This window comes from Nyctereutes procyonoides, unplaced genomic scaffold (genome assembly GCF_905146905.1).
Source record: "Nyctereutes procyonoides isolate TBG_1078 unplaced genomic scaffold, NYPRO_anot_genome, whole genome shotgun sequence".
Lineage (NCBI taxonomy): Eukaryota > Metazoa > Chordata > Mammalia > Carnivora > Canidae > Nyctereutes > Nyctereutes procyonoides.
Genome location: NW_026575132.1, coordinates 30181493 through 30196934, shown reverse-complemented (window position 1 = coordinate 30196934; position 15442 = coordinate 30181493). Strand labels below are relative to the sequence as shown.

Here is a 15442-nt window from a genome sequence, read left to right as displayed (position 1 = left end):
AGAGACAGGCGCCTCCGGGAGCAGGGAGCGCAGGGGCTTGCGGCTCAGTGGGAGGGACCTGAGGCTGGTCTGCAGGGCTGGGCCACTCGCCCCCCCCCCCCATGGCCTATTTGGAAGGCAGGTGTCCCGCAGCCTCCCGCAGGTGGGGTATATGAGGCTGAGGCTCAACCTTCTGCTCCAAGGGTGGCCTCTCATATCCCAAATGGTTCCTTCCGGGCAGGAACGTGCGAGGTTGACGAGGATAAACACGAACGTGCGTTTCTAAGTGGCCCTGGCTTTGCTTAGGCATGTCCCGGGCTGCGGCCTCCACCGTCTTCGTGGAAGCTACGCAGGAGTTGTTCCAACGTCTTGGTGACCACAGCGTGTCCCGCGCGGATGTGCTCCTGATGCATCACATGAAGACGCTGTTGCTCCTGCGAGACACCGAGAGCCTGCAGCTCGCCCTGGACAGGCTGCCGGCGCTCTGCACCCTGCCGCCCGGTACGTACCGCGCCAGCGGGTGCTGCGCTGCTTCGGGGTTTGCCTGGGAAAACCTCACACTGCACCGGAGTGGTCAGGGGTCGGAGGTCAGGTGTCAGAACACACAGGCATGCGGGGGTGGCTTCCAGCGTCTCTGCTGGAGGTAAGTGATCCTGGGGAGAGACGCAGAAGCCGGGCCTCTCGTCTCCCAGACTGGGAGCTACCAACTGTTGGGGCCAAGTTCCCTGTGTTTAAACGGCCCCCTGTCCCCCTTTCCCACTCTGCTGCACGGGTGGGAGGGAACCCCACCCTCTGAGTGTCCGGGACAGAGGTGAGTCACAAGATGACCTTTCGCTTGTGCGTCGGCCTTGCCCGGCTGCCCGCTCCCCAGAGATGGTAGGACCTGGGGGCCAGCCGTGCTCAGGTCCACCCGGCCAGGGGGACTCCGGCCGCAGCTTGCAGTGGGCTGTGGGGGAGATCCCAGGCCACGGGAATGTGCAGACATGGAGTGCCAGAAAATTGGCCTTTTTCTAGAGAAGCACCATGCAGAGCCCCATGCCGACCCACACCGGGCACAGGACACCTGTCTAGCTGAGTGGGATGGGCTCTGCTGACTGCTGCAAGGGAATGTGACCATGATGACTGTTTCCACCCGGAAATCTCACAGTCCAGCTCAACAGTCAAGACTAACACGGCATCAAATCAGGTCAGGGTCAGAGTTGAGACCAGGAGGTGACATTCCATGTACACGCTAGACTGGACACCACAGGGAAGGAAATCCCACAGGGAGGGGATATTCATGCAGCCAGGGATAGGTGCACTGGGCTGGAGTATGGTGGGTGTCCCATGGCGGGGAGGAAATGGGTGTGGACACACAGGATGGAGGGTGACCTGAGAGTGGTGTCGGCCTGAGTGCATTTGTGCCTGAGGAGCCCGGCAGCCAGTCATGAGCTGTGAGCTCGGAAGGGCTGGAGGATCAGGAGCCAGGTCGGATGGGGCCAGTCTGGATGCTGGCTGGGCACCCCGAGTGAGGACCTAGGATGGGGAAGGTCACCAGGGGCCACGTTACAGAGCAGAGAGGGTGCAGGAGCCCAGAGGCCCCATCTGGGAGCCACTGCAAGGAGGCGACGGGAGGGTGGAGGGCAGCATGGATAAGCTGAAGGGGAAGAGCCACTGACCGACCCCGGGGGCCTTCTGTGGGAAGCCCAGCTAACCCAGTGTCAACCTTGGCTGTCCTACGTGGAACATTTAACAAACTCAAATTTCCATAATAAAGTTCTAGCTCAAATTGCAGAAAGCCAGTTTTATTAAGTTAAACACATACAAAGGTATTTGAGATAAAAACAAAGTCATTTAGAATTTTTAAAGTTTTTGTTGTGTTCCTCAGGCTGTAGCCTTTGTCACACGTTGCTCTGAAATGTGTCAGCAGGGTTTTCAGCAGCAGTTGGGGACTTAGCAGAAATGTTTCTCTCTGTTTCTTATGTGAAAATCACAGGACAAGCTCGTCTACGGGCACACTTAAGCAGTTGGTAGAACTAAAACTCAATTGAAGCACTTTTTGTAAAAGTGGATTATCTGTCAGCGCATGTAGGGTACACAGTCGGAGTTTTTCTATTTAAAGCAATTTTGCAAACAAAACGTGCAATGAACGGCGAAGCCTTGTCTTCAGAGACCAGCACGTGTGACACAGAGCTGCTCCTGGCAGTGGTTCAGGAAGCCTGCAGACAGGTGCTGGGCACTGGCTGGGTTCAGGGGGCTGAGTGCGGCTGGCTGGGCACAGGTGATAGGTGCGAGGGGCTGGGCACAAGGTGGGCACAGGTGGCTGGGCGCTGGCTGGGTGCAGGTGGCTGGGTGCAAGGTGGGCACAGGTGCTGGCCATGGGCTGGGTGCAGGTGCTAGGCGCGGGGGGGGCGGCACAAGTGCTGGGCGTGGGCTGGGCTCAGGTGCTAGGCACGGGGGGGGCACAAGTGCTGGGCGCAGGCGGCTGGGTACAGGTGCCGGGTGTAGGTGCCAGGCACAGGTGGCTGGGTGCAGGGTGGGTGCAGGCTGGGCATGGGCTGGGTGCAGGTGGCTGGGCATGGGCTGAGTGCAGGTGGCTGGGCATGGGCTGGGCACAGGTGAGTGGGCGCTATTGGCTGCATTTTGTGAGCCACAGAGGGTCCTCGCACAGCTCTGTCACCAAGACTCCCGACGCATGGTGGCTTCCTGGCCAGGCCGTAGACAAGCCCCCTGTTTCTGGAGTTAGGACAGAAGCTGGTGGCAGGAACCAGGGCTCGGCTCACAGACGCCTTACATTCCCCGCACCCTGGCGCCTGCGCTAGCACAAGTAATGCTGCCATCCAGGGTCCCTGTCACGTGAGCCTCCTTTACCCCTTGCTTGCAAGGGAATGAGGCCTCGGGGGCCAGGCTGTTGGCCCGGGCAGGGGGCACCTCGGAACGGCCTTAGCTGTGTGGGTCCATTCAGAGCCGGCAGTGGCTCGGGACCTCCCCATGACCCGGCTGCCTGCACCCAGGCGCCCCCGCTTAGGGACTCCTGAGTCTGGCGTTAGGTCACCCATGACCACACATCTGCCTGCACGTGGTGTCCGTGTGCTCGGGCGGTACATGCGGTGCCGTGGCCCATGTCCTAAAGGTCTGACCACACGTGTAGACTGCAGGGCTCTCCCCCAAATGACATGCAGACTTGCAGAATGTGTGCTGGAGGACCCATGGGCGCCGCGCACTGCCATTGACATCACTTCACGCTAGAGTTGTGCTTTATTAGGGTTTTTGTAGGTTCTACTTTGAATCTCCAGGCTACTGTCTATAAAACGATAGTTTTTAATTTTTGTTTTGGGGCTCTCTTGTTCTATTTTATTTTTGTTTGGTGTTCTGTTTGCTTTCCAGACCATGCCTCAGTGCTCTCAGCTTTCTTTAATTACTGGATCACCCACATCCTTCCCGAGAACCACACTGACTAAATCCGGGCATCTAAGAAGAGCTAACATTCAGCAAGAATATAAAAGGCAAACATGAAATTAGCAGAGACAGGATTCCTACATATAAAGAAGATGGAATTCCCTAAATCTTCTTTGTGGCCTAAACCCCAGGAACTTTGAAAACATCTCTGCCGCCGTATTTACCGTGTATCGTACACAGTGGGCAAGACGCAATTGGAGACATGGAATGAGAAATCGGGGTAAAATAGAAAGTCTTCAAATATCAGAAATTGCTTATGTCCCATATTACTCACCATGATCCTGTTTCCTTCATTCTTGTAAAAGTTGAAAGTGGACATCCTGTTAAATTTAACAAACTGTATAGTTTGAAGCTGTTATATATTTTTATAAAGTTGAATAACCCTGTATTTAAAAGTCTCTGTTTTAAGAATGTGTTATAGACATTAAATGTTCTGGTTTAAGTTGTTTGATTCTGGTTGAAGTTATTATTTTCTTCCTTATTTTCTCTTCTCTGCTTTGATGATACTGATAACAACATTTTCCCGTTCTTTCCATTTGTCCTGGCAACAGTCACCTGCTCTCAGGATTACTGCGGTTTAGAAACACCTGTCAGCTGGTGTACATTTTAGGAGGCCATTGGCTCTGTCCATGAAAAAAAATATTTTTTATTGTGGTGAAACCTACATAAAATTCACCACGTTAGCCGTTTTTAAGCATACAATTCAGTGGCGTTGAGTAGCTCACCGTATCAGGCAACCACTGTTAAGGCTAAACAACATCCGTTGTATGGATACGCCACATCCTGTTTACCTGCCATCTGTCGGCGCACACAGGGCTGTTTCCTCTGTGTTCCTGTTGTGAACCGTGCCTCCCTGGGCATCACGCACGGCATTCTGCGTGCACATGTGTTTTCCCACCTCTCTGGGGTAGAATCGCCAGGTCCCATGGTAACTCTGTGTGTGACTTCTTGAGGAAATGCTGGTCTGCCGTCCACAGCGGCCACCCCATCCCACATCCCACCAGCCCCGCACGGAGGTGCCACGGCCCCACGTCCACACCGACACCATCGTCTCCTATGGCCTTGATGACCGTCCTGACGGCCACCAAGTGGTGTCTCATGGTTTCTGTTTACGTTCCCCTGATGTTGAATGTTTTTGAGCATCTTTTCATCTACTTGTTGGCCATCCTTTCTTTCAGGGAAATGCCTGTTTAAGTCTTTGTCCTGGGGCACCTGGGTGGCTCAGTCGGTTAAGCATCGGCGTTGTAATCTCAGGGTCGTGGGATCAAGCCCCATCTCGGGCTCCCTGCTCCACGGGGAGACTGCTTCCCCTTATCCTCCCTGCTAGTGTTCTCTATCTCTGTTGGTACCTCTGTATCTCTCAAATAAATAAAATCTTAAAAAAAAAAAGTCTTGGGATCCCTGGGTGGCGCAGCGGTTTGGCGCCTGCCTTTGGCCCAGGGCGTGATCCTGGAGACCCGGGATCGAATCCCACGTCAGGCTCCCGGTGCATGGAGCCTGCTTCTCCCTCTGCCTGTGTCTCTGCCTCTCTCTCTCTCTCTCTGTGACTATCATAAATAATAAATAAAAATTTTAAAAAAAGTCTTTGTCCTTTAGTGAATTGGATTATTTGGTTTTTGTCATTGGATTATAAGAGTAATACATAAATTCTATATATTAAAAAAGTAATAAATTCTGGATATTAAGAGAAATTATTTTAAGAGAAATATTAAGAGAAATTATTTTATCGTGTTTTCTCCCATTCTGTGGCCTTTTTCTCTCTCTCTCTCACTACTGTTGTTTGATACACAAATTGTTTACCTCTTGATGGAGTCCAACTTAATGTTTTTCTTTGTCACTGGTGTTTCTGGTGTCCTATCCAGAAAATAACTGCCAAACCAGGATCGTAATATTTTTCCCTAACGCTTTCTCCCAAGAGTTTCATAGTTCTTTATAACTCTTCCATTTAGGTCTTTGATCCATTTTGAGTTAATTTTTGTATATGGTGTAAGATCAGAATCTGATTTCATTCTTTTGTGCGTAGGATATTCAGTTTCCCAGGATCGTATGCTGAGAAGACTGTGCTTTCCCCATCGACCAGTCTTGGCACCCTTGTTGACATTCATTTGACCGAATACATGAGGGTTTATTCAAGGCTGTCTGTTATATTCCATTGGTCTGTATGTCTGTCCTTATGCCAGAACAACACTGTTTTCATTACTATAGCTTCATAGAAGGTATGAGATGGGGAAGTGTGTCCCCCAACTGTGTTCTTTTTTAAGATTGTTTTGGCTATTTGGGACCCTTTGAGAGTCCATGTGAATTTTAGGCTAGAGTTTTCTATCTCTGGAAAAAACACATTCGGTATTTTTATAGGGACTGCATTGGACCTGGCCATCACTTTGGGTGGGGGGCACATCTTAACACTATTATTAAGTCTTTCACTCCATGAACATGGGATGTCTTTCCATGTACATATGTCTCCTTCCAAATTCCCTACAAAATACTACAGTGTTTTGTAGTATTGTGTGTACTAGTCTTTCTCTCCATCGTTAAGTTTATTCCTAAGCAGTTTGTTCTTTCTGATGTGATTATGAATGAAAGTGTTTTCTTCCTTTTCAGATTGTTCGTCACTAGTACAGAAATGCAACTGATTTTTGTATATTGGTTTTGTGTCCCGCAACTTTGCTGACTTTGTATGTTAGCTGTAAAGTGGGGAGTGTGTGTGTATCCCTTAGTTTTCTGTGTATAAGATCATATCATCTGTGAAAGACCTCATTCTGTCTCCTTCCTTCCAATTTGGAAGCTCCATTCTCAAGAGGTCCTCTCACCTCATCATCCATCCATGTCCTGAAGAGATGCCTATTCCACTAAGTAGAACCTTCTGGAGGCAGATTGGGACAGCCACATTCTGGGGATCCATCAGCGTTGCAGCTAGGTGCTGTGAGGCACCTTGAGCTTCATAAAAGTCCGTAAGTGGAGCCACCAGCCAGACCTGGGCTGTGACTGTTAGAACCAGTGCCCGTGCACAGAGTGGGCACACGTCCTAAAGGGGGTGTTTCGGGGAAGCCAGACCTTGCTGTGGGAGAGGGGGCAGCATCATGGTTCATCACCGTTCACTCTTTTGACAACATCTTCCTCCCCACGTCTACATGAGCAGCCTCCTCACCCATTGCCTCTTCCTCTCCCCTCATGGTAAGTCAGCATAGAATGTGGGTAAGAGGGGTCATGCCTCTTCCCGCTGAGACCATGTCAGCCACTGCTTGCCCTCAGGGACCCCCTGGTTGGCCTCCGGAAACCGGACTTCCTGGTTATAACCCTCCCCACAGGGCCTGTGAATTAATAAGCCATGTCTGCCAGTATGAAAATAAATGTTAACAAATTCATGTTTTTCCTATTAATTTTCAGTGTCCAATGTGTGTCTTTTAATTATGAACAATTTACATTTTTTCTGTGCAGAACAAGTTAATACACTGTTGATAGAGAGGAAAACCCTCCCGTTGGCAGACAGATGGGCCCTGCATTCAGTCTCTCCTCTCAGCACGGAATCCCTGTCAACCTCCACCCCCGCCCCCACCCCACCTACTTGGGTCTGACCTTCTTTGTTTCCCAGACCAGACTCGCAAATACATAGGAGCAGGATGTAATCCCACAGGCAGGCTGCCAGGGTCAGTGGGTTTTGTGTGCCATTCTAATTCCAAGAAGAAAAGAAGGCCTCTTGTAGAGAACAAAAGCAAATAATCCTGTCTCTAATGTGTCAGCATAAATGTGGTGATCTGTTTACCACCGCGGGGGGGGGGGGGGTGAAGTCGGGTAATAACGAGATCAATTTATCGTTTATAATAGTGCAGAGTCTTCGTGGAGTCCACATAACTTGTCTTCTGTGAACCACACCAGTCACGACAGAGAGGGAGGCTCTCTCGGGAAACATGAGGAATGTTTATCAGCTTGCCGAGTGAGGCAGTGGTGCCTCAGGGACAGGCCTGTCCACACCTTCCTGCCGCCCTGAGACCCTGAGGCCCCAGAGGAGGCCGCATGCACGCTCAAGCATTTCCGGCCCACACACCACTGCTGTAGTGTTTCTAGAGAACAGCTGTCCTGAGTTCACCTGCACCACGTGGCCGATTCTGGATTTTTCTTCTGTGTCCAGCACTTACGTGAGCCCCAGAGTTTTCTGCAGGGGGCTTGTCTTCTCATCTGGGGCGTATACTCTTCAGAGAATTGGATGAAAACATTGGACCCTCTCCAAAATGAGGAACAGATGCACATGTCCACCCCACCCCGTACAACAAATATCGTGCACAACTTTGAAGAGGTTGCATATTCCCCAAAACCCAGTCACCAGTGTGTTAATATTCTACTTCTGCACAACAGATTACCACACACCAGTGGCTTGAAACAGCACCTGTTTATTCCCTCCCGGTGTGTGGGGGTCAGGGGCACAGGCCATGCACCTGGATCGTGTGCTCAGTGTGGGACCCAGGAAATTTAACAAAAATCCCCGACCCCTGGACAAGCAGAGCAGGACTGATTCCATTTCGTGCTGCCCCCGCCTTGGGCCGACCTGCTTAGGGCACTGCCCCACCCTAGCCAAGCCCGGGGCACACCCTAATCGGAAATCGGCTCAGGGATAGGCCAGTTCAAATGGATACTTTAGGGTAAAATGTAACTCAATCGGCCACCTGCGAGGGTCCAGACCAGCAGGACTGTGCAACTTTCTGCGTATCCCATGGGCCACTGGCCCCTATAAAGCTGCTAAGCCTCTTAGTCCCTGCTCCGCTGTGTCGGGTGCACTTGGACCCAAGCTTGAGCTTGTAATAAACCCTCGTGTGTTTGCTCCGGTGTCGGCTCCTCGGTGGTTTCTCGGATTCGCGATCTTGGGCACAACACTCAGGGCCTCACCAGGCTGTGGGCACAGCCCTGTTCTGATGGTTTAGGACTGAGGTCCTGGTGTTCTTGCATGGCCAGGACATGTCTCAGCTCCCTAGGACCCCCATGTCCCAGCTGCAGGACCTTCTGAGGATTACTAAACTGGCAGTAATCCCTTCAAGGCCAGTGGAAGCAGCTGGGAAAAGCTGAGCCTTCTCAAGGGCTGCCCCTCCCGGAGGGGGCCCACCCACGGTGGTTTCCCCTTTGGTTAGTTTAAAACTGATGATTGGCGACCTTCAGGACAAGCTGTCATTGTGCTCACACTGCTACCACTTCACTGTCCACCACAGGTGGGATGCCCGGTGCATGCACACGAGTCGGCACATGCGGGGGTCCCGTGCACACACGCAGAGTTGGCACATGCAGGTGTCCCATACACACACACACACACACATACCACACATACCCATGTGTCAGCACATGCTGGTGTCTGGGATTGTTGTAAATAAATGATTACCTCAAAGAAGTGCCCCAGTCATGGGGCCTGGTGCAGAGGGGAGGTGGGAACCTGGTTCCAGAAAATGGGCACTGAGTAACTTGGCCCCTGCAGATCATGCCTTTTATTTGGGGAAAGCACAATAGATTCAGCAATTCCTTCAGCCCAGATTTCTAAAGGTCTCCCCACCCCCACCATGAGCCCATGTCACACCTCTTGATTTTATCTTCTTTTCAGCTATTTAAATATATAATATTAAGGGGCACTCCAAGTGGTAGACCCCCCTTCTTTTTCTCCCTTTAGCTATGTTTCCGGATGTACAACCCTGGAGCACATCAAGGTACGACGCCGGTGGTGGGACAGGAAGGCGCTGCGGGCACCTGGCATCGGCGCCGAGAAACCGCCGGGGGCCCTGGGGGAGAGGAAACACCGGGCCGGGAGGACATCTGGGAGCCGGGCCGGAGGGACGGGGGCGTCTGAGGTCCCTGCGGGAACCCCGCCGCGGTGTGTCCCCGGAAGGGCACGGCCCGCCGCCCGAGGCCGCCCAGGAGCAGCTCCCTGGGCCGCAGCCACCCGCGGGGCGCCCCGTGTCACACCGGCAGGGGGCGAGCAGGTGCGCAGCAGGTGCCCAGCAGGTGCCCAGCAGGTGCCCCTACAGTGCGGGTCGCGCTCCGGGGACGGGGACGGGGACCGGCTGCTGCGGGGCCGGGCGGCGCCCTCCTCCCGGCCCCTGGGTCGGCCGCGGGCGGTGGGTCCACGGGGTCCACGGGGCGGGCCCCCGCGCGGGCTCTCAGGCGCCACAGGGTTCCGCGGGCCTCGTCGAGCGGCTCAAGCGCGCTTGGCAAAGCCCCAGGACAGCGGGGCCTCCCGCCCGCTCTCCCCGCCCGGGAGCCGCCCCAACCTCGCCGCCGCCCCGACGTGCTGCGGGGGCCCGGGCGGAGCGGGGGCCGCTGGGCTGGGGACCGTCCTGGCCCGGCGCCTCCCCCTGCTCCCGGGACCACCGACAGCCGCTCGGCACGGACAGCGGCAGCCCCAGGAGGCCTGGGAGAGGGCAGCCCAGGGAGGCCGGGCGAGCCCCGCTGAGCCGGGCAGGGTGCGGGAGGAGGGGAGGGGCGGGGTGCGGGGGAGGGGCGGGGCGGGGCGGGGTGCGGGAGGAGGGGAGGGGCGAGAGGGGGCGGGAGGGGGCGGGGCGGGCGGGGTGGGGTGCGGGAGGAGGGGCGGGCGGGGCGGGGTGCGGGAGGAGGGGCGGGCGGGGCGGGGTGCGGGAGGAGGGGCGGGGCGGGGCGGGGCGGGGAGCCGGGCCTGGAGCAGGTCGGTGCGCCGCAGCCCGCCTGGCCTCTCCTCTCGGGTCAGGGCGGGTCGGAGCGGGCCTAAAGTCGAAAGCTTCGGGCCAGACACAGCTTCGCGGACGAGGCGGCTCGGAGGCGGGGCCCGACCCACGCCGCGCGGACCGGAGCGCGTGCAGCGAGGCCTCCCGGCCGCCCTCGGGACCTGCTCGCTCCCGGCCCACCGGCGGGTAAGACTCCAGGCCCTTGCACGCGCGTGCGCTTCGCAGACACGTGGTAGGGCGTGAGGTCCCGCTCGCCCGCAGTACTTGTTGCCAGTGATCACATCCAAATATTAACCGGAAAGCTTGACATTTGGAAAACTTGGGTCCATCGCCATTATTGATATGGTTTCGTTTTCTGTATTTGGCCAATCTTTAAGAACCTGGAGCTCGCTGAGTTTTGCTGTTGTCCGAGACGATCCAGAGGATCGGGAACACCCAGAACACACGCCTCCCTTCCCATTCCGTCGTGAATTTGCTGGAAACGGGTCACTTTTCCTAAGCGAGTTATTCGTGTTCTCATAGGAGCGGCTTATTATTCTTTCAAATGACCCAGAACAGGCTTTCCACGCCGCCGCACTTGCTGGCTCGGGCCCACGCTGAGGGCCCCTGCGGCCCCTGCCGCCGCCGCGTGGGCCCGGCCGGTCCGAGACGGAGATGGGCCCCTTCCAGGCGGCGCCGGGAAGCACAAGGCGAGCGGGAAGGTCTTGCTTTTGCAGGAAGCACCGAGTGCTCCAAGGTTAAAGGGGACTCACTGGAATGACAGGGGAGCCAGCAGCCTCCCGCTGGCCCAACTGGGGGTGGCGGAGGCATCCAAGGCAGCAAGGATGCTAGTGGATGAAGAGTCCTAATAAACAGTGACAGTAAAGAATGTGCGGAGGAAGGAGAAGCCTTCTTCTTGCAGAGAAATGGCAGCTAATCCACTGGGAGAACCCGCGAGATGACAAAGGCCGCTGCCCTCCCCAGGGAGTAAGGGGTGCAGGGCCCTGGGTGGGCTGGAGGTGCCCGGTGGTCAGAATATCTCTGCATCACCCTGGAGCTGAAATGGGGAAGGAAGCAGGCGGCCCCCCGCCTCCACGGACTTGACCCTCATCAGGAGAGGACAGCAGCCATCCCGAGGTGCTCCCACAACAGTCAACATTGAGGGGATGGAGCAGACCCCACTGAGGTCCCCTTGCCAAGTCCGTGAAACTTTCCCAAGTGTTGAGGGAGGGTGTCTGCCCTCTCAGGGTTTCAGCCTGATGCCCCCGTGGTGTCTGTGGTTTTCCATATAATCTGGGAAGAGAGAAAGCATGTGTCTTCTCAGGACAGAAAGAAAGCAAACACATGCAAGGGTGCCCAGTGAGGGGGGTTGTCAAGGTGGGAGACACGCGGGCTGTTATTTTTGCTTCACCGTGGGATAGGACATGTTCAGGCAGGAAGCTGGGGGTAAAGGGTTAGCTCACCCAGGGGCACACGGAAACTGCTCTGGTTGGCTTTACGGACGTCGGGGCTTGTTGTCACAATGGGCTTGAACAAGCCTCGCTAGGAAGGGTAGGTGCAGAGACTGCCGCCCACTGGGAGGGTCGCCCGCAGGCCTCTCCCTTGCCTGGCGCTCAAGAGTGTGGGTATTTGGGCTGAAACGTTCAGGGCCTGCCTTCCACCCAGTGCAGAGAAGCTGCTGCCTGGGTCACTCCTGCCTTGACTCAGGGCAGCGGGTGGCGGCCCCCTATGTCCTGGACCAGAGAGATGCTCCCTCATACTCCAGGTCCCTGGGTGAAGCCCTGGGTGGGGGGCCGCTGGGGCCTGCTCCAGTCTGCCACTGGCTCCCACCACCCGCCGTGGGTCAGCAGCCCTTAGTGCTATACAGTAGGAGGAGTTTCCCACCTTCACAGCTCTCCCTGAACCTACTGCTTGGGAGCCGCCACCACAGACCTCAGGCTGAGCTCACAACTCATGATGATGAGGAGAAGGGAGAGGAAGCTAAGGCTTCACACCTTTGGAAGCCAACGGCCTTAGCAGATCTAGAAAATCAAGTCCTCATCCATTGGCACAAAACAGAGTGAGAGAAAAGGCTGTGTGTGGATAAAGAGTGATCACGAGGGATAAAATGAGCCGCTGATTAACTCGGCAACTGGGGTCCAAGACAGAGGAACAGCCATCCAACCACACAAACAACCAACCACACAAACATACAACCAAACAACTATACAACCAAACAAACGAACAACAACACACCAACCAAATAACCACACACTAACCAGCCAACCAACCAACCAACCACAAACCAACCAACCAATCACAGAGCCAACCAACCAACCAACCACAAACCAACCAACCAATCACAGAGCCAACCAATCAACCACACAAGTATCCACGAACCAACCAACCATTCACACAAATAACCAAACACATGAACAACCATACAACCAACCAACCTGCCACTTAACTAATCAACTATACAACTAACATACCAAATAAACAAGCACAAAACCAAACCACAACAGAGCAATCTATCCAACATGATGGGTGTGTGGTTTACCTGAGCACTTATAATTTGAAACATGAAAACCTGTTCTTCTGTAAAAATTGGAAGTCTCTGAGAGAAGGGCAAAAGAAACTAATGAAATTCATATTAGATGTTTTAAATGTCAAAAGATTCCAAGGGAGTCCTGGATATGCTAATAGACACACACAAAATTCTCTGCAGGTTTAATTATTATTGGCTGTGTTTGATTCACTTACAGCCAACTGTAGCTCTAGGGTGTCTGAGCACAAGGGTAAAGTAGAATTTAGGAAAAGGTAAGTCACAGCTACAGCCTCCAGTCTAGAGATGACAGAGGCCTTGACTTTTGGAAGATGCTCAGCCAAGATGAAGAGCGGATCCAAATACTGCTGCTCTTCCCAAGGACTTGGGCTGACGCTGGGTCTAGCTGTGGACCCAGGCTCTGAAGAGACACTTCTGAGGATGCAGCGAGAGGACGGCTTCTGGTTTTCTAGTCTACAAAGCTCTCAGCAGCCTTCTGTTGTGAGTGTGGCTAAAAGGAATTTCTAACGGCAAATAAAGTGCCCAAGTTGCCAAACTGGAAAATCGTTTACTCCCCCCCCCAAAAAAAAAACCAAAAAAAAACCCAAAAAACAAGAAACTCTTTCAGATACTCATGTTTTTAGTATGTATTCTCTCTTTTCTTGTGGATAGTAAGAGAGATCTTACCTATGCACATACCATTTTCAATTAGGGCAAACTGTACATTTATTAACAAAATTACTAATCAACATTGAAAAGGGGTTCAGGGAGGCAGTTCTGTTTCAGTGACAGAATGAGAGGGAAGCCATGAGATGCTCCCAAGGATCCCACACAAGGCAGACCATCTGCAGCTGAGCCATGTTGGAGCTCCCAACATGTTGGAGATCCTTGGGAGCATGGCTGGAGCAGGTGGGATTCAGTCCTGCATTTGCCGTATGTTTTCCCTCTCTCAGCTTGCTGAGAGTTGCCTTTGTGTTCATCAGCTCTCCCATTCCCACTCTGTCGGCCTGGTGATACACGGGAGTCTGGGAAGGAGGTCTCAGAGACCTCCTGTGAGACCTCAGAGAGACCACAGCCCAACGGTGGAGGATGGAACTATGCCAAATATGCCACATGGGGCTAGCCGTGCACAGGTTGAGCCTAGACCAGGTTGAGGACCCTGCGGGACAGACTTGGTCTTCATGCTCATACTTCCCCAACACTGCACAGGGGGATCCCGGGCATTTATAAGGTGCTTGCTGAGGATGTAGGGGAGGTTGGGAAGCTTCTCCTTGGCCCCCTGGGTTCTGGGCGGGGGCCCTGGAGGTTCACCCAAGGAAAATAGAGTGACACCCAAAAACAGCAGAGACCATTAGCAGGTAGATGGCGACCCTGACAGGAGAGGTTCCCAGGTGCAGCTAGGGGTGTTGGAGTCTGGGCTCACGCACATCTGAACAAAGAACAAACATCTTGTAGTGAGGTCACAACCCAGAGGAAGGGGGTTAGGCTTTTAGGGGCAGCAAACCAGGGATGGTAGACATTGGAGAACTAGTGAGGGTACAGTTATTCAGGACCAGTGTATCTGCTCGTGTGAGTGAGGGTCTAGCACCTGCCCTCCTCTTGCTGGTCGGGGACAGAGGGGGATGCCTTTACAGATGGGATTGATGCCCTGGTTTTAGGCAAATGGGAGGGGGCAGGTATAGAGAGCTGCTCCTTCTCATTTGTCTTCAGCTCAAAATCACTGATATGCAAAGTGGCTTGTGTTGGGGGGTTGGTGCTGTGGCCCCTGTGAGGGGCCCTCTGGCTCCTCGTAGGGCCATCCAGCTGGAGTGCAGAGTGCCAGGGGCCTGCCAGGAGCGGTCAGGAAGGAGCAGGCCAGGGCTCGAGGGAGGAACCAATGTGGAGCAGGTGGGGGACACCCCGTGTGTGGTTAGCAGTGGAGCTCCTGGAAGTCTCTGCAAATGTCTGGAGAAGCCCAGCAGACTCTGGGCCGCAGACAGAAACATTCTGTCTCCTCAGAGCCCAGGGCTGCGTCCTGGAAGATGGGGTCCTTGTGCACCAAGGAGTCCTTTCCTCGGTTCCAGCCAATGGAGAACAGAAGCACCCGTGTTCTTCCCGCTGCGGGAGAGCCGCAGCCCAGGGGGCGGCAGGTCAGGCCCCTGCTGGAGTGGAGCCCGATCTCTGTGCCTCCTTTGGACAAACAGCTACTCGAGTCCTTTGCCCATCTGTTATCTCAGCTGGTTTTGTTTGTGCGTGTGTTTAGCACACATTTTTATGAATCACTTCAATGTCACATGAGCCTTGTGACCCGGCCACTTGAGTTCTCCAAACCTGGGCATCCTCGGGGGATAAAGTCACCGTCTTCCTCAGCCCCGTACCGGGAGGAATTCCTTGACCTGGAGTGACCACACAGACTGTCTCCGACGCCATGACCCGAGGGATGTGGGCGTGGGCAGGAGTGGCCATGAGGAGCAGCTGTCCACCTGCTGCCCCACCCACAGGCGTGTCCCCCAGCTGCCCCAGAGACGCCCTTCCAACCAGCATCCCAGTGGTGGTTACACCTGCATTAGGCCGTGTCTCTTCGGCATCCACTCTGGAGAAATGGGTCAGTTGTCCTGGGAGTGGCCCGCGTTCCCTGGGAGGCCGCTGTTTGCTCTCTTTTGAGCCCGCCTTCCTGGGGCCAGGGGAAGGTCCCGTCTCTGGGGTCAGTGTGTGACTCTGGTGACACTTGGCGCCTGCGGGCATTCTGTCCCTAGAGCACTCTGCGGATTGCTCCCACCGTTGGTGATGCTCTCCGGAACTGGGGTGCGTGGACACCAGGGGTGGGTGCCACACTCGCTCCTTTTCCTACTCCACCCCCCTCCCACAG

General features: G+C 54.5%; 1 protein-coding gene across 3 annotated transcripts in view; it reads left to right on the top strand.

Moving 5' to 3' along the window:
* The window catches only part of ERICH1 (glutamate rich 1), a 45935-nt gene extending 42086 nt beyond the window's left edge, over positions 1-3849 (top strand). For 2 of the 3 annotated variants that reach the window (XM_055345527.1, XM_055345528.1), the window contains 2 exons: positions 286-480; positions 3346-3849. In XM_055345527.1, coding sequence (XP_055201502.1) covers positions 286-480; positions 3346-3419 — 269 coding nt within the window. In that variant the 3' untranslated portion in view covers positions 3420-3849. Of the gene's footprint in view, positions 1-220; positions 481-3345 lie in introns of those variants that run through there. The other variant, XM_055345529.1, reaches the window with a different exon arrangement.
* Positions 3850-15442: the final 11593 nt, after the last annotated feature.